The 27,048-nt window shown below is 34.6% G+C and overlaps 1 protein-coding gene across 4 annotated transcripts in view; it reads right to left on the reverse strand.

Annotated features, from left to right (window-relative positions):
* Positions 1-3,122: 3,122 nt before the first annotated feature.
* Positions 3,123-27,048, reverse strand: part of ABCB7 (ATP binding cassette subfamily B member 7) — a 103,367-nt gene continuing 79,441 nt past the window's right edge. For 3 of the 4 annotated variants that reach the window (XM_016943706.3, XM_016943707.3, XM_063804894.1), the window contains exons 5-16: positions 26,361-26,493; positions 25,201-25,469; positions 23,705-23,793; positions 23,526-23,613; positions 21,326-21,500; positions 20,175-20,332; positions 19,104-19,267; positions 18,820-18,949; positions 14,887-15,058; positions 12,148-12,251; positions 10,037-10,144; positions 3,123-3,428 (exon numbers count right to left, since the gene is read on the reverse strand). In XM_016943706.3, coding sequence (XP_016799195.1) covers positions 3,213-3,428; positions 10,037-10,144; positions 12,148-12,251; positions 14,887-15,058; positions 18,820-18,949; positions 19,104-19,267; positions 20,175-20,332; positions 21,326-21,500; positions 23,526-23,613; positions 23,705-23,793; positions 25,201-25,469; positions 26,361-26,493 — 1,806 coding nt within the window. In that variant the 3' untranslated portion in view covers positions 3,123-3,212. The remainder of the gene's footprint in view (positions 3,429-10,036; positions 10,145-12,147; positions 12,252-14,886; positions 15,059-18,819; positions 18,950-19,103; positions 19,268-20,174; positions 20,333-21,325; positions 21,501-23,525; positions 23,614-23,704; positions 23,794-25,200; positions 25,470-26,360; positions 26,494-27,048) is intronic. The other variant, XM_016943708.3, reaches the window with a different exon arrangement.

A 27,048-nucleotide genomic window follows, 5' to 3' on the forward strand; every position in this document is an offset into this window, starting at 1 on the left:
TCATGTCCAAATGCTAAGGTCTCTTTCTGATTTTCAAAAGTGACCCTCAGACTTGAGCTGTTAAAAATTTCCAAATGAGCCCATCTGCTCACCAAGATATTTCTATGTTAAGAACCTTCAGTAAGGCATCTGGCCCAGTTTTTACAATCCCAAATTACCTTGGTTTCAACTTAATTTTTGTAAACTGGAAGTCCCTTAGGAAGAAAGTAAAATTTTCAATCTTTAAAATAAAGAGACATAAAAAATAAAACCCTATCATCTTGCTCCATTTTCAGATTCCATATTCTAAAACTGTACCTGATTCATCTCAATATATTAAAAAACATTATGTTGCAACACTGATTTAGAAATTTATACACTTTATCCTTTTGTGTGAGTACATAATATTATAATGTGAAATAAGTACCCTATAATTAAATGCCCTTTTTCTTGGCATTTCCTCTGAATGAATCATCCTAGGAAGCTTTTCTTTCATCTTAATTTGTCTATTATTTCCCTGTATAGAACTACCTTAATATGAAGTGGTTAAAAGAAATGCCTTTAAGACTTAGTTATGGACCCTACAATAACTGCTTTTCAAGTAATTTAAGATTTTGTTAGTTGAAAATAATGGTTAATGACGACAATGGCGTAGGGACCACTTACAATCATACGAAAAAAAAATAGCTTTGTATCTCTTAGTGGGAAAATTATCCACACCTTGGAAACATTCCTAACCTTCTTGGACTAAAGGTTTCCCATATCACAAAATAACTTACTTTGAACACTATTCACACCTCAAAATGAATTATTGCTGATGGTTACTTCAGTATTATGTGTTTGTTTATGCGGCTAAGCAAAATCTTTTCCATCAGCATCACTGGAAATGTATAGAGGGAATTAACAAAGAAGCAAAATTTCTATTGAGACTTTAACCACATTTCCAGTAATGCAACTGGTTTATTAAAAGTACTCACCCCACCCCCAGAAGAGCAGTAACAACTATGGTTTCAGAGTAAGAAATGTTGAAAAGGAAAAAAAAAACACTAATCCACTTTTCAGTTGATTATGCATCTCAGTATTAACTCTAGCTTTAAAAGCAAGATCTTGCATCACTTACTCTGGCAGCAAAGACTATGAAATATTGGTTTCATGTTACTTATCAAATTACCTTTATATAGCAAGAGTGGACACCTAAGTTAGATAAGTTCAGCTATCCACCCACCAATGTCAACAATACTAAAATTAATCTCTCCCATATCAAATTATCATGAAAAATTTCTTAAAACTATAAACCAATAAAATATTAGGACCTTTTCTGAGAAATAAAACCTTATTACATAGTTATGTGGCCATTCATGAGGTGCATATGTTTTCAAATTGAATGATTACTACCAAACAAATGAAAGCAAGTTCATACTGGAAAAGAGAAGAACTTTCTAAGTGAATGTAGAGCAATATTTTATTAATTCTTTCTAGCAGGTAAAACTTTTTTTCCTCCCAAGGTAAAACTTGATTATGTTGTTTGGGCTCCTCCTCGTTATGTCAGGCTTAAAGAAACTAATTAAATTACTGAAAAGTAAGGGAAGATCTTTTAATAAAGAAATTCTGAAGTGTCAACACAGATTAGAGTCTTGATCATCTAAAGAGTATAATATGTAATACTCTGTTTACCTAAATGTTAATATTTTTTAAATGGACAATGATTTATACACGTGTGAGCATGTGCATACATGCACGACATCCCATTTACTTGTTTCTTTGTAAACTTCGAATAGAAAAAGCAGCACATTTAAGATGGAAATATAAAAGGAAATGAACTTTCTAAGCTTTTCAGATTACTCCCAGTATAGCAACTTTCAAATTACATAGGAGTTTGTAAATCTTTAAAGAAAAATGTGTAGTTTTGTCCAAAACAAAAACAATGCCTCATATTTTTATGGAAAAATAAAATTCTAATCACTAGATGATAGTTATGGTGCTGCTTAATGATGAAGAATATTCTACATAGCGACATGAGAATGAAGGTTTTTTTCCTTCAAAAAGTACATAGTTGCAAATACTTCAAAAATTCTAGCGGCCGGGTGCGGTGGCTCAAGCCTGTAATCCCAGCACTTTGGGAGGCCAAGGCGGGCAGATCACGAGGTCAGGAGATTGAGACCATCCTGGCTAACACGGTGAAGCCCCATCTCTACTAAAAATACAAAAAAATTAGCCAGGCATGGTGGCGGGCGCCTGTAGTCCCAGCTACTCAGGAGGCTGACGCAGGAGAATGGCGTGAACCCGGGAGGCGGAGCTTGCAGTGAGCCGAGATCGCGCCACTGCACTCCAGCCTGGGAGAAAGAGCAAGACTCCGTCTCAAAAAAAAAAAAAAAATTCTAAGTATAGGCTGGGCATGATGGCTCACACCTGTAATCCCAGAACTTTGGGAGGCCAAGGTGGGCGGATCATGTGAGGTCAGGAGTTCAAGACCAGCCTGGCCAACATGGCAAAACCCTGTCTCTACTAAAAACAGAAAAATTAGCCAGGTGTGGTGGCACGCGCCTGTAATTCCAGCTACTTGGGAGGCCAAGGCATGATAATTGCTTGAACTCAGAAGACAGAGGTTGCAGAGAGCCGAGATGTGCCACTGAACTCCAGCCTGGGTGACAGAATGAGAATCTGTCTCAAAAAAAAAAAAAAAAAGAAAAAAGTAAGTAACCTATCAAGTAAGACATCAAACTATAAATGCATGTCTATTTCTGATACGTTCTAATTTTAAAAGTTTATAAATTCATTTTCACATCAATTTCAATTGGACGAAGGAGGGAGAAGAAACAATGAACCTACACTATCCTCTTTTTCTTTCATGTTAAGAAACAGACACTTTCCCTCTAAATTGTCAGCATAAAGGTTTTAAAAACTATAAAAATTTGGAAACCAATCTGATTCATCTGGCTATAGATCAAATGAATGTCAGGCCTCAAGAGGGTAATGTGGTAATATCAAACAGGTAGCAAAAATTATGCATTGAGCACAACCAGGACAGTGACAAGAAAATAATTTGGGGATAAATACAGATGCCACATTAAATAGACTATGAAAGATGTAAAACTCAAATCCCCTTTTAAATAAATCTTATCTAAAAGAAGGATTATAGAAAATGGGAATGTATGATTTTTTTAATAAAACAATTCTGCTTCAGTGCAAATATGTAGTCCAAAACAACAAAAAAAGAAAATGTCTTATGTGACTTAGCACGAACAGTTTCCACAGCCTTTCACACTATTGACAATTTCTTCTTGTAGTTTCTTTCTTTCCTCCTCTTTGGATATATTTTCTTTCTTTGCTTCCCATTTGGGGTTATCATGGTTCTGCACACGGCTGCTCTGTGTATGCCACATTTCTGAATAGATACTATGAGGGTTAGCAAGCAAACCATGGTGGGTACCACGTTCGGCTACCTTACCCTAAAAAGTAAACACATGAGAAACACGGAGAAAGGTCATTTAACTAGCATAATAACTGAAAATACCAAATACTTTCTAACTAAGGAGTTTGAAGGATTTGCATTCATTAAAATACTTCTCCCAATTCCTCATACACAGTATAAGTGAAAAAAATTTAGGTAGGAATGCTTTCCTCCCTGTTGAGCTACCCAGTGCCAGAACAAACAAAAGGCTATAAAATTTCTAATACCATAAACACCATTTTATTTAAAGGAAATAAAATTGTAATGTTTCATTTGTCATTTTGAAGGGAAGAAAGGGAAGGTTAAAATGTAAAAAGGTGATATTTTCTGTAATCAGCAAATATTCAAATCAAAAGCACTGTTATTTACAGAGACTTAAAAGATTTAAAAATAATATCCTTAAATCCTTATGTGTACTTTGAAATAAAAGAGATTTCATAAAATAAAAAAGATTTAATGAAAATGAAAAGTTTACTTCTTCCAGTGGCTATTTTTGTTAACAATGGTTATTAAACTTAACACTGCAAAGATTTGGTGGTATAGATTCCAAACTCTCATCTACAATTAATTTGTTTCTTGATAGCTACGGTTAACCATGCTGAGAGACAAAAGGACTTCTGTCACTTTTACTGGTATTCCTGGTAACAAGACTTTTACAATAAACCCTTAAGTAAAATAACTGAAATGTCTGTGCCTACATTTAAGTATTTACATGTAAGGTTATACCGCTATTCCTTGATTTATTCATTTCCGGCATTATCTACTAACTTCCTACTATGGAATACGGAGATTCAATACTCATACTATCCCACATTCCCACTACTCCATCATTTACTCTCCTAATAACATCAGTTACATCACAAATTTTGATTCAGTGTTTACCTTATTACGACTTTGTAAGTATTCCCTGCTTAGCTAAGTAGGTACTAGGATTTTATATTTATTTTCTTATATAGTCTTTTAATTCTCCTAGACTTAGTAACTTCCTTGTTTTTTTTTCATTTGCTTAGTTTTCTGTGTCACTATTGGAAATCTCTCCAAAGTTTATTACACAATCACAGAACCCTTCTCAACAGTATTTTTCTCATAATCAACTACATTAGGTAATCTATTAGTTTATTTCACCTCACCACCCAGAGATATTCCCTTCAGAGCTTTTAGGTTGTTTTCTACATCCTCAATTCTGAAATTGTATGATAATGTGCCCTGGTACAGCTTTATTTTTCCTTTCCATTCATTGTGGTGGGTACTCAGGCCCTTTCAATCTAGAAACTCTTGCTCTGAAGTTCTAGACACTTTTTTGGTATTACTTTCTACGGCAAAAACCACAATAACTTTTGTACCAACCTACTATTTGACAATTTCCTCCCCTGTTTCTGGCCTCTCTAGAACTACCACTAGTCAGATGTTGGACTTTTTAGATAAATTCTCTTGTTTTCTGATCTTTTCTCTATATTCTCTCTCTTTTGGAGATTTCCTTGACTTTATTTCAGCAAAGACATTTCTCATTTCAAAAATCTTGTTCTCAGGTCATTCCTTTATTTATTTATTCACCAAATCCATTTTAAAATTTTGAAATATTTCAAGAGTGACACAATGAACAACTTTATATGCTTCTCCTAGTTTGGCAACCATTATTTTTTCCTACATTTGCTTTCTCCACCTCACCTTCTCTCTATATATACATGATTTTTTTGCTACACAATCTGAGAATGAGCTGCAGACATCATTACACTTCACCCCTAAATATTTCATTAGCATGTATCTCCTAAAAACAAAGACATTCTCCTACATGACTGAAATACAACTATACCACACTCAGGAAATTTAACAATGGCCGGCCATGGTGGCTCATGCCTGTAATCCCAGTTCTTTGGGAGGCCGAGATGAGAGGATTGCTTGAGCCCAGGAGTTTGAGACTAGCCTGGGCAACATGATGAGACACACCCCCCCGCCCATCTCTACCAAAAAAAAAAAAAAAAAAAAAAAACCAAAAAACACACAAAAAAAACTGAACAGTGATATGATATTCTTATTTAACATACAGTCCATATTCAAACTTCATCAATTGTACCAATAATGTCCTTTATACTTTTTTTCCATCTAGGATCCAATCAGGATCAACACATTGAATTTATAACAGCTTCGTTCTAGTCTGTGTGTGTTTGTGACATTGATATTTCTAAAATGTCCAGTCCTGTTTTTAAAAGACTGCCCTTCAATTTGTATTTGTCTAGTTGTTTCTGATTATTAGATTCAGGCTAAATTTTTTTTTTTTTTGAGATAGACTCTTGCTATGTTGCCCAGGCTGGTCTGGAACTTCTGGGCTCAGGTAATCCTCCCACCTCTGCCTCCCAAAGTGCTGTTATTACCAGCATGAGCCACCATGCCCAGCCCAAGTTAAACATTTTGGGTAGAAAGAAAAGATAATACATCTTCAGTGCATTACATCAGGAGGTACATGAGTTCAATTTGCTCCATTACTGATATTAGGTTTGATCAATTGGTTAAGGTGACATCTACCAGTTTCTCTATTTCTCTATTTTCAAGGTATTTTTTCTCTAATTAGTAAGTAACCTATGGTAATTTCAAACCGTGCAAATATTCTAGCCTCAATAGCTTTATACCATATGGTTTCAGCAACCAGAGAGGACCCTTACCTGAATCAATTATTACAATGGTGGCTGTAAAGTGTGATTTTCTAAATTTGTAATTCCTTTTACATTTCATGTGTTAGTTGGCTTTCTTCCTAAAGGGGAATTGTCCCTTTCCCCTTGATAATTTTTGTTTTAGCAGTATCATCATGGATGCTTAGATGTTTTTTATTTAATGTATTATAATTAGTGTCATTATTCTTTTTATGCCCCAATTGGCTAGTGGGAGCTCATTCAAAATGGTTCCTCTGTCCTCATGACTTGTGTTCATTAGTTTCCCTGACCCAGATCGGGAATCAACTACTTCTCCAAAAAGTCTTGGTTCCTTTTAGTGAGGAACAGTATTTAGTGCCCAAGATCTGGGTGCCAAGTATACCCATTACTACTGGGTTTTCACAGCTTCTAGGCCTCTTCAGTGAATAGAGTTGGGACATTTTTTTTAAATCATAAATTCAGACTGATAATACTATTCCAATATATCGCAAGGTTCTCCTCGTCCTTGCGAATTCCATATTTTTATCTTTCTTCTCCAAGAGATCTGTTTCCCAACATCAATGTATTTACTCATAAGCTCAATCTTACACTATACACAAAAATAGTCTCAAAATGGTTACCCCCACACTACTACCAACAATACACTAGGTTCAAATTTCCTTTGGGTTATTTTTGTCTTTATAATATATTCCACTAAGGGTATATAATCAAAGTAATATATTCAAAAGTTACTTGGCTTAATTCTATTTTTCTTCTGTGTGGTTATGTTAGCAATTTTATATGCAATTCGTTTTACTTCTTTCTGTTTGTATTCAATTTTTATTTTTCCCCATCCTTGTTGATTTAATTTTATTTTTGAAGGTATAAAAACACTAAGCATGGTTCAAAAGTAAAAGAAATATTAAAACTTCATTCTCTTTTCCGTATCTCTTCTAACCCTTTGTACCCACATCCCATAGGCAGCCAATTGCTTTAGTTTCTAGTTTATCCTTTGAGTTTCTTTTTGCAAAAATAAGCAGATATACATATATTCCTTTTTCCTTATCTTCTTTGCAAAAGGTAGCATGCTATATTCTCTTTTGTATCTTACTTTTTTTTTCACTTACCAATATATTCTACAGATCATGCCATATAAGTTTCCTTTACTTTTTTTTTTTTAAATTTTTGGAGACAGAGTCTCGCTATGTTGTCCAGGCTGGTCTCCACCTCCTGGGCTCAAGTCATCCTCTTGCCTCAGTCTCCCAAGTGGCTGGGATTACAGGTTACTTTTTTTTTCTTCTGTCCTTATTTTAGAAATACTGTATTTTCCACAATCTCTGAGCATATTAAGAAAGTCTACATTTTCCATTGAGTTCCTTTTTTCTCTGTTTTGGAGGCCTATCCACTGACATTTAAGAATAGAGCATTGAAAGGCTGACCGGAAGCTCTGTGTGCATCAATATGCCTTTCTAAACCACTGGACTTCATGGTAGGATGATTATGTAGATATCTGGACATTTTGTTGGGGTTCTCAAATACAAATATCTTTTTTTTTTTCCTGGGGCTGCTTTTGTTTCTCCAGAGAAGAATCCTCCTATTATTTGCTGATGAGTTAAGGAGTAGTGATGGTAAAAATAAACAACTGGTTGGCAAAGTTCTTGGAGCCAGTGGCACAAGAGGGTCTGTGGTCCTATCCTTTGGTATGTTTTGATTTTCAGTTAATCTCTCCCTTCATTGTTAATGTGCCTGGTGGTCTGCTTGTGTCCAAAGCCAGTAATTTCCTGATAAGTAAATCTCCAGACTCTTGCTAAGGTTAGGAAGGAGTATAAACACCAGGCTGTGGGGATGAGAAAGGGACCTGGGAACTTTATTTCTTATGTAGTCTTACACTTAATTCTGTTACTTTCAACCTCATGCTTATCGCCACTTTTCATCATATCTGGTGCCTTCAATTCCTGAGCCTTTTCAGGGGTCTACAACATGAATCAACTTGCTTTTTTTTAAATTGATGTCTCTCTCTTTTGACACACAACTTTTTAGCTCTGCTAATCTGTCTACTTACCAGTTTCCCCCAATTTGCTGGTATCTCTTGTCCACTGTTACTCCCTCTCCTATTATCTTTGTCCTTACGGCTGTATACTTATTATACTTATTTTATTTCTTCACTTTCATTTTAGTATGGTTAGGGGAAGAAGAGATAAACAAATGTATCCAACCTTCCATGTTTAACTAGAAGTTCCCTAGATATGCCGTCTTAACATTAACACTACTACAAGAAATTGCTGACAGAACACAGGGGGTGACAGATTATTAGTCAAAGCTAAGGTCATATTAGTTTCACTAGAAAATGAAAATCTGTTATCTTCATAATCAGACAACTATAGAATCATCAAATTATGAATAATAAAGAGATTCTTGTTTAGATACAGTTGCTATGATCATTAATAAATTAGGTCCAATTATAACCCAAAACCCAAGTGGCAATGGTGTAAAATAAGTGTATAGATACTGTGAATTACATGGCATGAGGCAGGTAATCACATGCCTGCTAACGTATTTTAACAACTTCTATTTGTAATAAAAGGCTATTACTACTTGGCTGCATAGAATCAGAAAGCTTATAAAAAAGTAGCAGATTTTATTTAAGATTCTTGAACATCAATGATATAATAAGGTATTATTTACAAAATTTCCCATTTAAGACATTCTGGTACAACCATACTGGAAAAATCAGTTTGGCAATGAATATAAATATTTAAGAACAAACCAACAGAAAGGCCTAGGGTCACAAGTATGCAAGCAACTTATGAAGGTAATAGTATACAAACCACAACACTGAATACCCTATAAGAAATGTTAGTGGAGTGAAAAAGTCCCTTTAAATAGCTCAATATACAGACAGTACATGAGAATGCTTCTCTCTAAACTCTTAGTATACAGGTTTTCAAAATGTGACCGGGTGTGATGGTTCACGCCTGTAATCCCAGCGCACTTTGGGAGTCTAAGGTGGGCAGATCACCTGAGCTCAGGAGTTTAAGACCAACCTGGGCAACATGGTGAAACCCTATCTCTACAAAAAATTAGCTAGGTGTGTGGCACATGCCTGTATAGTCCCAGCTACTTGGGGGACTGAGGTGGGAGGATTGCTTGAGCCCAGGAGTTCGAGGCTGCAGTGAGCCGAGATCGCGCCACTGTACTCCTGGGTGACAAAGTAAGACCCTGCCTCAAAAAGGAAAAAAAAAACCCAAAATGATAAAGAATTGAAGATATATTTATTAGAAGGGAAAAATAATTACAGAAAAGGCTGAATGCAGGGTGGAAAACTGCATAATGTTAGAAATAATCAAGTACTAGGGGGGTGTGGGGAGAAGAGGTCCTTACAGAAAGAAGAAAAGAAAAATTATTGCAATTTTCAAATCTACCCATCACAATAGTGGTACTCTGATTTGTATAGACTTTTACAGTATACTCATATAGTAATTCCCTTAGAAGAGATAAAGCAGGCTATCTTTTTTCTTACTTTCCCGAGAAGGAAAAACATAAAATAAAAATGACCATGTTTGAAAATGACCACTTTATTTTATGGTAATTTTCTTTTAACCATCAAGGGTATGTGCAGGTATTAGAAAAACAAAAACATATAATACAGCAAAGACACCAAGCAAAGAGTCTATTCAGAGCAAAATGAAGGCAGAAAAGTTATTTTTTATATGCACCATTGAAAAACCTGCTTCTATCGTGAAGATTTAATGCTTTCCTGATTAAACTTTTGCTTATAATACTTTAATAAAGAGTGAGTTAATATACTTTATTCTTTCTTGGAAGTGACATGCATTATTTCCAACCAAAAGGGGCTAAAAACAGAATCGTAACAGGATTCAGTCTCAACCAAATAATGTAAGAAACAATATTTAAGCTTCTTGTATCTATAACAATTTCCAGTGTTCCTCAAATACTAAACTTTAGTTAAATCTCTTACCTGATCCAAGACAATGATTTCATCTGCATCAACCACTGTTGACAATCTGTGTGCAATGAAAATAGAAGTTCTGTGTTTGACCACATCCTTCATGGCACCAAGAATAGTCTGCAAGTTTGGTAATATGAAGAACAGGAGAAAATAAAAAGAAGTACACATTAGGCAAATGTAAATTAAAATAATCATACATTTCCTAAAGGAACATAAAAAATGCCAGTTTTTTTTTAGTATGTAACTTTATACTGATACCAAATATTAGACCTAATCTAATAACTGCTAAAAGGAAGAGGAGAAAGCAAAAAGAGAAGGCAACTATGATCACATTATCGTGGAAAAAAATTCTTTAAGATAGGCAACATTTCTCCAAGTTACAAAATCTGGGAGAAAGTAGATATTTTCTATACAAGTACAAATAAACAACTCTCGTGATATCAGGAACATAGCCACATATAATGTTTACCAATGAGAACAAAACTAAAATGAGGAGAGACTTAAGTGATAGGACACAGAGAAATTCAAAATAATCCAGAGATAGGGAGATTCAAAGAGTATAGGAACATTTGCTTTTCCTTAGTTCAAACTCAGAGGACAGAAGGGGAAACAATGATAACTGTATATTTTTAACTGCAGAAACCTCTTTTTCAAAAGCATTCTGACTTCCTAACGCATCCTGGAAATACATTTTTGTTTATTCCCTGTAAAGTATAAGAGTTGTATATATATTCAGCTATACTTGGAAACCTGGGTCTAAGTACAGCAAGCTAGATGGAAATAGCAGTGTGGGGGATGGGGATATACCCAAATTTCCTACGGATATTTCTGAACATTTTATTTATTAAAGGAATAAAATTATCAAGAGCAGATGGTTACCCAGGAAAAGATCTTATTTTACTAGGGCAGACTGATAATAAGGTACAAGGCCAATACTAAGAAAGCCTGTTATGTTTGTGAGGACTCCTTTTTTAACCTTTAACAACTTAAACTCTGACATCCTACTTAAAACTCTGGACTTTTTAAAAAGGCCCATTAAAATTTACCACATCTTCTAATAACTCCTCCCCTTGGGGGGTTGTCTATTGGCTCTTAATGGGTTATGCTCTCTGACATAATAAAGCTGTGTGACTCAAATAATGACTGTTGGTAGGTCTTTTAGTTTGTGGTAGTATGACACATTTTTAGGTGAAAAGTTCTTATAAGCATGTTCCTATTTTTCCTATGAATGGGGTCTGGTCCTGCTTATGGGTCACTTTAAATATATGCTAACCAATTCACTTCAAAATTAAATTGCTTTAAATATGCTGCAGATGAAACAATGGGCCCTGAAACTTAACTCCGTATGAAAATATTATGTCACACAGCCTGCAAAGCTGAATTAGGCCTATCCTTCAACACTAGGTTTATACTATGTATTGAATTAAAAGGTAGTTGAATGAAGGCAATTGACAAATGCATCTGCCTATCTTCAGTTCTAGATTAAGGGGATATGATAATGAAATTACCATTGTTGTTGAGACTTTTGTATGTAATGTAAAGATGTTGCTATAAAATCTAATGCAGCTGTGGGGCAATGTCATTGACATCAGTGTCACATCTTGGTGTTTCATAACACTTCCAGTGAAATGAATACAAATTGATACCAGCACTGCAGGTTGTGTGTGCCTGACTTGCATCTCATGAGTCGCTCCATGATAAGTGAAAGGCTTTCTGGTATGTACCATGTCACAGGTTTCACAATCACTTCCATGACTATTTTAATGAGTGTTAAGTGGCAACAGGAGAGAGACTAAAACTTTCTTCCTTTGTCAGCATATCAGGTGATTCCTACAGCTTTGTAAAATGCAAGGGCAATACAACAACAGCATAAGGTATCACATAGTTCCAAAAGGAGACACATTTGCAAATGGACTTAACACTGTGGTATCTCTAGTTCAATACAACCTGGTATTCTTACCATCAACACTTGCCATATGGAAAAAGGGGGATAGGCATTTTGCTCTATAGCACTTACTATTGAAGTTTATTCAAAATACAAAGTAATGCAGCCATTTTACTGAAACTTCCAAGTAGAAAAGTTAAACATTGAAGAGCTTTATATTTTAATCATAACTTACCTCTTCAGTAATCGAATCTAACGATGAAGTAGCTTCATCATAGAGTATGACTGGGGGGTCCTTCAAAATGGCTCTTGCAATTGCTACTCTTTGCTTTTCTCCTCCTGGTAAAGGAAAATTTTACTTTAAGGAAGCATAGTGCATGCATATTTTATGTTTTTAGTGTTTCCATTGATTACAACCACCAAGTAATACACTGAACATTTCCTTATTCTCCTGATCACAGTTCATTTTACTGAGTTGTAGAGTCGAAGTTCATATATAATATCTTTTGACAAATTATATTCCCTGAAACATGAATGCACTACCGAATTCTGACTTCGTAGCAGGTGGGAAGAATGAGGATGAGGCAGGAAGGTAACAACTTTGATTCTACTATTATTCTTCTACCAGAAGCATGCTCATTATATGTTACTTTATATTACAGATAATTCTCAATGAACTGCAATCTCAGAAAAATTTCAATGACAGAATTGACAATGCCAACAAAATCAATATCTGAAACCTGAAACTTGAAGACATTAAACTATGAATAACTGAATTCGTCTCTTAAGATAAAAAAGTAGCATTCAGCCAGTATTCTCAAGGATTGTTTTTTGATAGAAAGCCATTATTTTCACAGCATTCTTCAAAGTTAAAGGCATATACTAGATATCTTTTCCTTTATTCAGGTATTTATTATAGGTCTCTAGCATATCAAATTTTTAAAATAGAAAGGATACAGGCCCAGAAAAGTTAAGTGATTTGCTCAAGGTCACCGAGCAAGAATCTGGACTAGACCCATTCCAGTCCAATGCTCTTCTTATCACAATGTGTAAGCCCACATTTATTCCTAAATACAAGAATAAATATTTAGAAAGTATTTCTTAAATAAATAGTGAAAATATGTAGTGAAATGTATAGAAACCTTTATTACTGGGACTACTGTAGGTCTAAGGTCATCAATCTTATATAGAACTATAGTTGGAAGTACAGAAGATGGTACTCTGCTGACTATGTCCCTTTTGGCTTCTTTTCTTGTCTATTATACATTATCAATATCTGAAAAACATATTTTTCAGCTTATTAGGAAATAAGCTCTATCCATTACCTGGTACATTAAATATTTTTATTTTTACTTGTTCTACAATTATTATCTTTGGCCTATAAAGGGGTTCCTTATTTTTAATATTAGTAAGTTTATATTTATGCTAGCCATACGCTTCCCCACCTCACAGGATCAAAGTTCTCCTAACAAGGCAGGTACCATAAGTACTATCTTCCCGCCTACCTATCAGCCCAGTAGCAGAAAGTTCCTCAAAGAAGTAGATATTCAGAGGAAGGACTAGTTTTGAAGTGCCTCTCAAATTTCAAGTGGAAACCAACTCAGTTGTAATTCTATTCAACGGTATTTTGGAACTTGGAGAAGAAATGTCTGTTTATTCTCTAACATAATTATTAGCATAAATGCTAAATAATAAATTGCTCATTTTGAGAGGTTTGGTTGTAAGGAAATGAGAAATAGGTAAGAATAAAATTTCTTTAGCTATTCCTATCCCTCAAAGGCATGCAGAAAGGAAAAATAAGATTAGAAAATGGAACACAGCATAGCTGGCTGAGGCAGTCATGCATTAAGAGGGCTAGTTCATATTACGTGATAAATTAGGGATCGCCAGAATTAGCCAAACGGACACATAATTTGGGGGTGGGCCAGATAACTGGAAATTACTCCTATTAAAATCAGTAATAAAGTGTAAATGTGGACTGGAATGATACTGGCATCTTATACTACCAGGTAATGACCCAATCAACTTAACTTGGAAATAATCTTTGCTTAAAATTTTCTAAACCTAGCCCAAAACTTTCTAACAGATTGCCAATTCCTGAATAACAGGCCTGTTTGTGCTTCATTTTTTTAACTTTCAAATCATTTAGCATAGTAGCTTGCACATAGTGTGTATCTAATAAATGAAGCCAGTTTATAATGAAGAGGAATGTGGATTCGTTAAAATTCATATAGAGTATTTCTCATTCTATTTTTGCCTTACCTCTATCTATAATCAATACATTTCCTCCCCAAACTAAACTAGACATTGCTATACTTTTGAATTCAAATAATTTGGGGGTAAAGAAACATTTTTCTGTGTCCTCCAAAAAAAATCAGTCATTTTAGGGTAATTCATTCTTAAACCTAGCAATCTCATAATTAAACATTTAACAAGAAATGTATAAGCCTCAAAATATCCTTGGCCACAGAACAAAGGACATGAAAATGAATCTGGCTGTAAGGAAAGTATAGCAGTTAACAGGATCAAATATAAAGAGGTCTCAAGTACTGAAAACATCTTCTAATGATCTAGGAAGTTATGATGAGAGATATACACTATTCGTTATCAAATTACTTCTCCCTAACCTTACTACTTTCCCAGGTAAAGAACGATCTTGTTTTTCCTTTATCATGAAGATTGTAGATAACAAGTTAGTAATGATCTGAACATATTTTGATAACTTACTTAATATCAAACACCTACAGTGTTTGCAGCTGCAAGTGAAAAAAAAAAAGACTTGCATGACTTGAGAATAGTTACTAATATGTTGAATTGGTTATAGTGAGGGCTAGGAGATTAGTAACCCAATCAAATGTGACTCAACGAGCACTACATTTGAAGTCTCTCATTACATTTTCTAAAAAATGGCTCTGACAAATTAGAGTTTGAAAGAAGTATACAAGAAGGGGGCAGGTCTAAAATCTCTGATCACCTGAAAGCTTGAGTCCTCGTTCCCCTACTTGGGTGTCATATCCATGTGGCATTCGAAGAATTGCATCATGAAGTCCAGCTAATTTTGCCACCGCATACACTTCCTCAGGTGAAGCACTGATGTTTCCATATAAGAGGTTGTAATAAATAGTATTATGGAAGAGGACAGCATCCTGAAGCAGATATACTGAATGAATATATATCTATATCTATATATCTCTCTATATATGTTCATTATTAAAAATTCAAATAGTAAAGAGACAAAGGCATAAAGGGTAAAACATGACAGTCCCTTTCATCATCCCTCATCTGCAAAATCCCATTCCCTTCCCAGGGGTAGTCATCATAAACAATTTAGTGTGCATCATTCCAGACTTCTTCCTGTGAATTTATATACCTAAACATATGTTTCTTTCCCCTAACACAAGTATGGTCATTCTACACATATTATTTTGCAATTGCTTTTTTCAGTTAACATATCATGGAGATTGTCCATGTCAATAACAGAAAACTAACTCATTCTTTTTAACAGTTGTATATTCCATACTATGGAAATGTCATAATTTATTTATACATTCTCCTACTGATGGACATTAATGTGATTTCCAAGTTTATGCTATTACAATGTTGGAATAAAACATTATGTATATGACTTTGTACACCTGTGTGTTTCTGTAAGAATTCCTAGAAGTAGACTGATGAGTTTAAAGTTAAGCATACTTTTATCCTTTGATATTATTGCCCAAATGTCTTCTAAATATGGCCCTACCAGCAACCAATAATGTATAAGTACACGCTAACCAATAGCATATGAGGGTGCCAGTTCCTCATATACTCAGAAACCCTGGATATTAATAATTTTTAGGTGTTGCTATTCTTAGGGGAAAAATGTGTTTTTTGTTTAAATTAGCATTTCCCTAATTACTAACGAGGTTTGAATATGTTTTCCTATGTTTCTAAGAAGCTTTGACATTGATATTAAAACAGAAAACAAATAATTTATGCAATATATATATTTTTGGAGAAAGTTCACTTCAAGCATTCATTTGATATTTCAACTTATTCTCACATGGCACACTAAAGCTAATTTACTTCAAGTGAGCATCCATCTCCCATTTTTCTTTCAATCTCTAAACGGTTGGAAGGCTATGGTTAGGTGAAATAAAATGACTCCATTTGTTCACATTAACCAGGATACCCATCTTCTTTAACATCATAATCAGACCAAAAATTTCATATATTGCTTTAAATAGTATTTAAATCATTTATATACCTATTAATAAAATTTCTCATATTGAGACAATACTTAAACTCAATAAGCTCATTGTATAAACAGAAACTGCTTATTTTAAAATAATTTATATTTAGGAAAAAGCTAAATGTGCTAGATGGAAATTTTGAAAATATAAAAACTAATATAAAATAAATACTGATTTTTTGGTGTAATTTCTGCTAAATGGGTAGATTTTAGCTGCTCTAGTCACAAAAACATGGGTAACTGTGAGATGATGGACATGTTAATTTGCTTCTCTACAGTAATCTAATTATCTATATGTATCTCATAACATCATGTTAGATACCTTAAATATATACAATAATGTTTAATAAATTAAAATTTAAATAATCCATATTCCCATCATGTAGCAAGATCTAATATTACATTGATATTTTCTATCTTTTTTCTCTACTGCAATGTATTCATTTAATATAATAAAATCAGGATATTATATTTTGCTTGCTATCCTCCTTTTTAATACTTTGTATTTGCATATTTTTCATGACAATATTCTTTAAAAACACAATATTTATGAATGGCTGCATGACTCTGATCCTATAACACTGTAACCATCTACTTACTGTTGGACATTTACATTGTTTCCAACTGATGCTACTATAAATAATGCTGTAATGAACATATTTGCATATAAAGACTTGTTCACATCTCTGTTTATTTCCTTACTAAAATTTCCTAGAAGCAGAATTATTGGAATAAAGGGTATGAATATTTTTCAGGAACTTGATACACACTGCCAATTTGCTTGTCAGGAAAGCTGTATACTTCCACCAGCAAAACAAGAGATTGTCCATTTTACACAGCCTTGCCCAAACTGGATATTAGGAATTTCAAAATCCTTACCAATCTGATAGGTGAAAAAACGACACGTATCCTGTTGTTGATTTAATTTATATTGCTAAGGCCTCCAATGAGGATGAGAGTCTTTCGTTTACTGATGATGTGTATTTTCCCTTTGTGATTGTGTTACTTCCCAAAAGGATGAGGATAATTGTTACAATGCCCAAGAGAATGGCAGGAATCTATTTACATGGATGAGGACACTGAATCCTAAGTAGTCACAGCTCAGAATCCAGTTCACTTGACGCACAGTTTAGATTAGTGTTTCTTTTTCCTTTTTTTTCTTTTTTATTTTTGAGACTGAGTCTAGCTCTGTTGCCTAGGCTGGAGTGCAATGGCGTGATCTCGGCTCACTGCAACCTCTGCCTCCTGGGTTCAAGCAATTCTCCTGCCTCAGCTTCCCAAGTAGCTGGGATTACAGACACCTGCCACCATGCTCAGCTAATTTTTCTATTTTTACTAGAGACGGGGTTTCATCATGCTGGCCAGGCTGGTCTCAAACTCCCAACCTTAGGCGATCTGCCTGCCTTGGCCTCCCAAAGTGCTGGGATTACAGGTGTGAGCCACTGTGCCCAGCCTAGATTAGTGTTACTTAACATACAATCTATGAACCATCTATATCAGAATAACCTAGGAGGCATTTTCAAAAAGGCAGTTTTCTGGGCCCACATAGTCCTCCAAAATCGTAATTGGGGTATGTGAGAAAGAACTGGAATTATTAAATTAGATTATCTAATCCAATTTAAATGATACGATTTATTTTTTAAATTTATAAATGGTATTGCATATATTTAAGGTATAGAACATGATGTTATGAGATACATATAGATAGTAAAATGATTACTATAGTGAACAAATTAACATATCCATCATCTCACACAGTTACCCAATAATTTCTCTAAATGACTCATCCTGACTAACATGTGGGATTTTCAGTGAAAAAGAGGACAGGGGAGAGTCCATGTGTGGGATCATTTGGGGAACATTTTGCAAGCTACATATCCCCATCCAATCACTCTCTTACAGTTCTTCCTCTCCCCATATTTTGATCCATTCTCCCAGGGATTTGATTCTGGCTCCAGAAATCAACTTTATAATACATACTAGCTGCAACTAATTCCCAGGTCTCTCTATAAGCTTTCATCATAAAAAAGCTCACATCCTATAAGGCTATCTACCTCTTAACTTCTCAGACCTTACTTTGAATTTATTTTCCCTCCAAAGTAACACAGTAAGTGTTTATTAAATGTTTAACATGGGTTCGGCACTGTGTTTCGTACTGAGGGCAGAGTGGTTAACAAGGCATACAAAATTGAGGATGGCAGACAAGCTACTTTGTAATTATTATAAATCCACTGTGTTGAAAACTGCTCCAAATTACAATAGTAGTTTCCGTTTTCTGAACAATTATGTGATAGACTCGGTATTTTATATTCATTATCTCTAATCCACAATAATTCTATCCTATAAGATAAATGGCATCCTTATTTTACAGATAAGAAAATGGAGGCCCCAGGCCACACAACTAATGACAATTACAGATGGGGTTAGAATCCAGGTCTGTGTTCTTTGTATTCTATTATGCTATCATTCCAGGGCTTCCTATCATGCAGATTTTTCCTTCAAGTTTTTTCTTTTCCTTTTTTAAAAAATCCCTTTTGATACCAGAATTTCACTGGTAGGGTCTAATACTGACTACTTCAGTAGCATATGTTGATCCCTTGATTCAAATTGCTCTAGTTACGGATTGATCAACCCAATAAATCCTCCAAAAATTTGTTTTTTTCTGTTTTTAAATACCTGAGGTACCACTCCCACTGCCCTCCGAAGGCTTTCCAGGCTCACATCTTGTATATTTTGACCAGCAAGATAAATGCTACCCTTTTGAGGCTCATAGAAGCGAAACAATAGCCTCACTATTGTGCTTTTCCTGAAATTGGAGATGAAGAAAGGTTATTTAGCTCCTATTAATGTTAGGAAACCCCAGTTTTAAACCACAGTAATCATTTTGATAAAGAGAGAAATATTACATTGGGAATCATCAGCCTATAATACAGAATTTTACAAATAACTAAATTACCCACCCTGACCCACTACCTCCTACAATGGCCACTTTCTTTCCTGCAGGGACTTCAAAGGATATTCCACTAAGGACTTTCTGGCCCTCAATGTATTCAAAATGCACATTATCAAAGGCCACGGTAGCTGTCTGTGGTGTGATCTGAAGGGGAGATGCCATCACTTTGTCCTAGCAGGGAAGAGAAAAAAAAAAGCCACTTTACGCACTGCCTAGAGTACAGCTATGAAGACAATTTTCTAATTCACAGAAAGAAAAAGGATATAATGGAAAAGAAGGAGGTTTATAAGTGGACTTAGACCACTTCCAAGCATGCATTTAAATATTTGTTTTCTCATGCTTCATGGCTAAGGTAAAACAAACCCTGAATGTTTTGGTTTCTGAGCAACTTTTTTTTGAGGTGGGGTTGGGGAGGGAGAAGGGATAATGGGCAGGGGAGGAAAGGGGCTGAGGATGCAAGGAGAGGCAATCATATATTCCATGTCATTATTAGATAAGTAAATTCAGTGTAAGTACAAATAATTCAACTTAACAAAATTTACTTTCTAGTATAACAGTCTTCATTAACATTGTAAGATTTTATTTATTTATTTATTTATTTATTTTGAGACGGAGTTCGCCCTTGTTGCTCAGGCTGGAGTGCAATGGCAGGATCTCGGCTCACCACAACCTCCGCCTCCCAGGTTCAAGCGATTCTACTGACTCAGCCTCCCGAGTAGCTGGGATTACAGGCATGTGCCATCACGCCCAGCTAATTTTGTATTTTTAGTAGAGACAGGGTTTCTTCATGTTGGTCAGGCTGGTCTCGAACTCTTGATCTCAGGTGATCCACCCGCCTCAGCCTCCCAAAATGCTGGGATTACAGGAGTGAGCCACCATGCGTGGCCAGGTTTTTAAACACAGAAGTGAAAGCTCTAACAACCTCTTAATACAGGTGATAGCACCCCCGCCCCTGCCAATTCCTGCAAGTAAAATAAATTGGTTTGCTAATGTGGTGATGTAGGAATATTCCTAGAATAATCCTACTAATAGAATGATGTTCACATACTTTTGAAAAGGTACTATATAGATTACTTACTTTAATTCGGGTGTCTACCTTGAGTAGAGTAAACAAGGTGTTCATATCTATGAGTGCTTGTCTAGTCTCTCTATATACAGTTCCCAGAAAGTTCAGGGGTAATGAAAGCTGAAAAAGCAGTCCATTCACCATTACTAGATCTCCAACAGTAAGGGTACCTTAAAATGCAATCGGCAGAAGAAAAAAAGGGTATTTTAGATAAATGTTACATACTTTTCCAATTTACGATAGGTTTATAGTCTATTACCACGGAACAAAATATTCTTAATCAGCAACAACTCTTATGTCAACTCAATTTCAAAGCATTAATCCACGATTTAGGTAATACAGGGAACTTAGTATACGTTAGGAATGGGAAAGACCCACCTATACACTATATATAATATATAAAAAAGAATGGTTTAAGTGAGGATAGAAATTGAAGGCTAAAAATTTTCTCTTTTTTTCCCTAAGACACTAGCAATGGTTTCTTTGTAGTGTAAAGCAGAAATTTAAAAATTAGTATACATTAAAAATTGGAGAAAATAGATATCACGATTAAGGATGATAAACCATTCTGATGTACATCAAGTTGAAGGAAACAAAATGAAACAACAACAACAACAAAATGTTGTTGTGACCTAAACATGTTTTCCACAGATTTTCCACATATTTAGGTCACAGTGAATGAATGAATACTAACTGAGTGGGGGTGGGGAGGGTTTCCAGAAAGGAGGGACAGACATTTACTTTTGAAGTGTTTTGCAACTAAAAAAAGGAGGAGAAAGATTAAAAGGTTCCTGGTAATTCTTAAAAAAAAGAGTGCAGTTTAGTGCTTTGAACTAAACACTAAATTAATTACATTGCTTTACAGGTCTACAAGAGAAATTAGAAAAGCTAGATACTAAAAAAAAAAAGTTGTTCTTAAAAGAACAGGTAGTTCCGAACAGTAATCCCAATCAGTGAGTGAGCCAGTGCTAAACAAAAGGAAGTTAAAAAACCATTATCAAACCATCAAGTAAATACATTCTGATACAAAGAGAAAAGTACTCCAAGGATGTGAAAGCACTTTAACATCATTTATAATTAAGATAAGCATACACATTCCTTTCATTAATCTTTATTTATAAAAGTTGAACAGCCTGTAAATGTGATAGCCACAGACTCATTACCTGCCACAATTCCCTGACTGGCGAGCACCATTATAGCTGTTAAACCGACACTGAAAATAGCACTTTGACCAAAGTTCAGCATAGCCAGAGTAGAGGTACTTTTCAATGAAGCAGTCTCATACGTCTTCAAAAATCCATCATATCTCTGTGCTTCATATCTTTCATTATTAAAATACTACAAAATATATAAAAATAACTATGGGCAAGTATAATTAGAATTTATTCTCTTAAGTGATTAGTATACTTTTCATCAGACTTCATGTATGAATGCAATTTTGTACTGTAGATTCCATTTTAAAAATTGACTCAATATATTGGACTATGATATCCCTGCAGTTTTCCATAATGAATTGTATTTGAAAAGTCCACAAAATTCACGTAAATTCAGTAAAAATTCAACGAATATTTACTGAATGCTTATCTAATTGCAACCCGACCTAAAACAAAATCTTCAATGACACTTCCTTCACAAAGCCTTCCCCTGAGACTCTGAATTGACAATTCCCACTACCCTCACAACATTATGCCTTCTTATTTAGTCACCTGCATACTTAAATTCTCTCGGTACAGTATAAAATTCTGGGATAGCAGGGATCAGAAAGTAATCTTTTTTTACCACCCTCCCCTGTGAAAGCACTTAGAACACATAAGAGGCATTCAGTAACTATTTGTTAAATGGAAATATGAACAAATAAATGAAAGAATTAATGAGAAGCACTATGCTAGGCACTCTGAGGGATAGAAGAGAGTCAAGAATTTATATGCCAGTTTGATTAGCTTACTGTTCATTCTGAATCAAGATGCTAACGGTATACAGTCATGCATCACTTAACAAAAGAGATATGTTCTGAGAAATGCATACTTTAGGTAATTTTGACTGTGCAATCATCATAGAGTGTACTTACACAAACCTAGATGGTATAGTCTACCACTCACCTAGACTATATGGTATAGCCTATTGCTCCTAGGCTATAAACCTGTATAGCACGTTACTATATTGAATATTGTAGAAAATTGTAACACAATGGTATTTGTGTATCTAAACACAGAAAAGGTACAGTAAAAATATAGTAAAGAAGATTTGCAGTGGTATATCTGTATAGAGCACTTATCAGCAATGGATCCTGCAGGACTGAAAATGGCTCTAGGTGAGTCAGTGAGTGAGTGGTGAGTGAATATGAAGGCCTCGGGCATTACCGTACACTACTGTAGACTTTATAAACACTGTACGCTTAGGCTACACTAAATTTATTTAATATTTTCTTTCTTCAATAACACATTCAAATTAGCTTACTGTAACTTTTTTACTCTACAAACTTAAATTTTTAAAAACTTTTTTACTCTGTAATAACTTGGCTTAAAACACAAACACATTGTACAGCTGTACAAAAATATTTTCTTTCTTCATATCCTTATTCTATAGGCTATTTTCTATTTAATTTTTTTTTTTTTACTTTTTAAACTTTTTTGTTAAAAACTAAGACACAATCACACACATTAGCCTAGACCTACATAGGATCAGGGTCAAATATCACTGTCTTCTACCTCCACATCTCGTTTTACTGGAAGGTCTTCAGGGGCAATAACATGCATGGAGCTGTTAACTCCCATGACAACAATGCCTTCTTCTGGAATACCTCCTGAAGGACTTACCTGAGTCTATTTTACAGTTAACTTTGTTTTTAGAAGTAGAAGGCGTACACTCTAAAATAATGATTAAATGTGTAAAAATACATATACTAGTTAACATACTAGTTTATCATTATCAAATATTAAATGACGGGTCGCGCAGCTGGTTTGTTTCCACCAGCATTACCAGAAACACATGAGTAATAGAGTAATGAATTGTGCTACAACATTACAATGGCTACAATGTCACTTGCTGACAGGAACTTTTCAGTTCCATTATTATCTTATGGGACCAACATCATAGATGCCAAAGCATCATTATACAGTGCGTGACTGTATTTATGATCACTTATAAATTAATTCAGAAGGTAAAAATCTGATAGTGCCAAACAAAAACTGAGAAGGAAGGAGGATAGTTTCTAAAGACAAACAATAAAATAGTATTATTCCATCACACCTAGAGATCATATCCTAACCTGAAGCTCTAATTTACAGTACCTATTAAATTAAATGGTAGATCAAATCTTAGTGCAGTGTGAAAGGCAGAGGAAAGTATAATTAAACATATTACCTTCACAGTTTCATAATTCAGCAGTGAGTCTATAGCAGCATTACCTGCATCATTATCTGCTTTGTTCATTTCTATTCTAAATCTAGTTCTGTAAGACAAAGATTTGCATAGGCATGAAATACATGTTATAAAAGCATAACAATTTCTAAATTTTATGTGGCTTCTAGGGAATAAATTACCTCCACCGTGTGACTGCAACTGTGAATGCTGTGTATGTACCAAGTGTTCCAAGGGTTACCAAAGCAAACTGGGCACCGCATTTGTAATACTAGAAAAGGAAGTCCAAAGAAGAAATGTGAAACAGTTATTGTTCTTCCCAAACAGTTTGTAATACACAACAGCAAATCTCGGTCAAAAGATTTTAACAAAAATATGGTGGCGTGAAGTTATGTACGTGAATGATGGGTGAAAAATCAAATACTTTAGAAAATCTACTTTAGGCAACAAGGGAAGAAAGTCAAACTGCACTTGCTACATCAGTAGTACCATCAAATACTAATAGGAAGATAGTACAATAAGCCTAAAGAGGAATAAAAAATATATACATATATTTTTAACTATAAAAGGTGAAATTGCTAATCATTAGAGAAATGCAAATCAAAACCACAATGAGATATCATCTCAGATGAGTCAGAATGGCTATTATTAAAAAGTCAAAAAATAACAGATGTTGTCAAGGTTGCAGAGAAAAGGGAACACTTATACACTGCTGGTGGGAATGGAAATTAGTTCAGCTACTGTGGGAAGCAGTTTGGAGATTTCTCAAAGAACTTAAAACAGAATTACCATTTGATCCAGCAATCCCATTACTGGGTGTATATATATTGAAAAGAACATAAATCATTCTGCCATAAAGACATACAAATGCGTATGTTCATTGCAGCACTATTCACAATAGCAAACACATGGATGCCAATCAATGGTGGACTAAATAAAGAAAATGTGGCCCATGTACATCATGGAATACTATGCAGCCATGAAAAACAAAATCATGTCCTTTGCAGCAAAATGGATGCATCTGGAGACCATTATCTTAAGTGAATTAACTCAGGAACAGAAAACCAAATACCATATGTTCTCACTTATAAGTGGGAGCTAAACAATGAGTACACACAGACACAATGAGGGGAATGGACACTGGGGCCTATTGAGGGTGGAGGGTGGCAGATGGGTGAAGGCAAAAAACTACCTATTAGGTACTATGCTCACTACCTGGTGATGAAATAATTTGTACACCACACCCCAGTGACACATAATTTACCCATGTAACAAACTTGCACAGGTACCCCCTGAAGCTAAAAGTTGAAACAGAGAAAAAAAAATAAAAGGTGAAATTGCCTAAAATGTTATGAATGGTGATGAGAAACCTAGATATTCTGAGCATATTAGTCCAATGTCATATACAAAAATCTCTGCTTTAAAAAAACCTTGTAAGTACTAGTTGATGACTAATCTATGTGTAGAATTGAACAGTTATTTACAATAACAACACGATAAAGAATTTGAGCAGTCCATTGAAGCTTGTGGCAAAATAATTAAACTGCATAATATTTCTGGCATCATGGAATTTTGCTTTCAAGCCCATGGGCATGCAACAGGACAACAGCTTCAAATATTCAATTGCTACTAATGAGAATTTAAGATAAAAGCTTGTTATGAAAAATGTTTAACTTACCAAAACACCACTGACAAGCATCACTTCAAACATGATGGGAAGAAGATTAAATACCAAAGCACTCAGGACAAAACTGATACCCCTTGTTCCTCTGTCAATAGCCTTAGATAAAGCTCCCGTCTGTCTGCTCAGGTGAAAACCCAGATCCAGGTTGTGAAGATGGAGAAAGACATTTTTGGCTATTCTTCGGATTGAATTCTGGGCTACCTTGCCAAATACTGCATTTCGAACTTCGTTAAAAAAAGCAGCTCCAGCTCTTGATACACCATCTAACAATACATTCAAAAGAAAAAATAGGATGTAACAATATTAGAATCAAAGGAGTATAGAAATGACAAGGGCTCAGAAAATGTTTGTACAATGAGTAATTCAGTGAATGAATATATCACAGAATATTTACAATAAAAGAAACCTAGAAATAATCTAGCCTAATGAGTATTAACTTTTCTACCACTATGAATCCCTTCAGTGTTATTTCCTCCAGGTTTCAGACATTAAAAGATATTTTTTCCAAATAAAATACTTAAATAATAGCCCACATGGCATTACTGTGGATAAATGTGCAGTGTCTGTTGAGGTTTTTTTTATCTAATTTAATCTTCCTAAATAACAAGTGATAAAATTGAGACCCTGAAGAATCAAGTGCCTTGACTAAAGGCATACCCCTACTAATGTCTCCTAAATCTCATAGTGTCCTTTCTAATGCATGGGACACACAGCATTCATATTCTGTTCTTTTCAAATTGTAGATTTGTGTCATTACTAATGAATATATTTTAATAAAGCATTTATGTACATATATATTTTTATTTAGCTATTTCCTATTTAATAGCTAACAATGCCAGCAAGAAAATAATTGACCTTTGTGGAAATGGATGTTACAAAAAGCCTAACTATTAGAAGTGGTTGTTATGAATTTAATGTCTTATTTTATATTATTGTTTTCTAGAACTTGTAAAAATGCTACTGTTATCATGGAATTTTTTGAAAGTGTATCATACAGAATAGTTTTTAAAAACACATACAAAACATCTCACATAAAACAACAAACATCCAAAACGCTAAGTTGTGTTTGTAGTGAAAAGGTCATCTGCTCAAATATGATGAAACCTCCTTGAAGAAAGTCAACACCTGTAGACAGATTAAAGAATCACACATACAGCCAATCAGAACTGCTGTTGCCATGGTTGCAACTGTATTTGGTGCATCACTCAGGTTCAGCATGTTTCCCGACATCTGGTTGAGGCTGTCTACAGCATATTTAAACATGAAGGGAACCACAATATTCATGGCCTAAAAACATAAAAACATCAATTACCCATTATACACAAAATACTTATTTATAAAAGTACAAATATTTACCTTAAATTAGTACTTATGGTAATGTTTACATATTTACCACTTACTGGTATTAGAGTGATTTTCCCCATTCATAAAGACAACATCTTTGACATTGGGAGAGCTGTCATTTCAGGCTTCATACTTCACACTGCCATGTTAATATTCATTTATAAGCTATGTGAATTAGTCAAATGCTTCTGCTTCCATGAAATCATCCCAGATCTGCCACTCAAAAATGCTGTCTCCATTATCTAAAATCCTACAAAGCTCATGACACTATGGCAAACTGTCTTACACTGTAGTTATTTGTGTATATATTTCCCTTTCCTACTGGATCCTTGAGGGTCTGTGTCATTTTACTTTTTGTCCCACCCATGCTGAATATAATGCTCTTATACAGTAGGCATTCAATAAATATTTTTAAAATAATTTGGTCACCAAAATAATGGTAAACTAAATTACACAGCAAGCCAGATCACAAAAGCAGATGAATTACAAGTATATGTG

The sequence above is a fragment of the Pan troglodytes genome, chromosome X, assembly GCF_028858775.2.
Source record: "Pan troglodytes isolate AG18354 chromosome X, NHGRI_mPanTro3-v2.0_pri, whole genome shotgun sequence".
Taxonomy (NCBI): Eukaryota; Metazoa; Chordata; class Mammalia; order Primates; family Hominidae; genus Pan; species Pan troglodytes.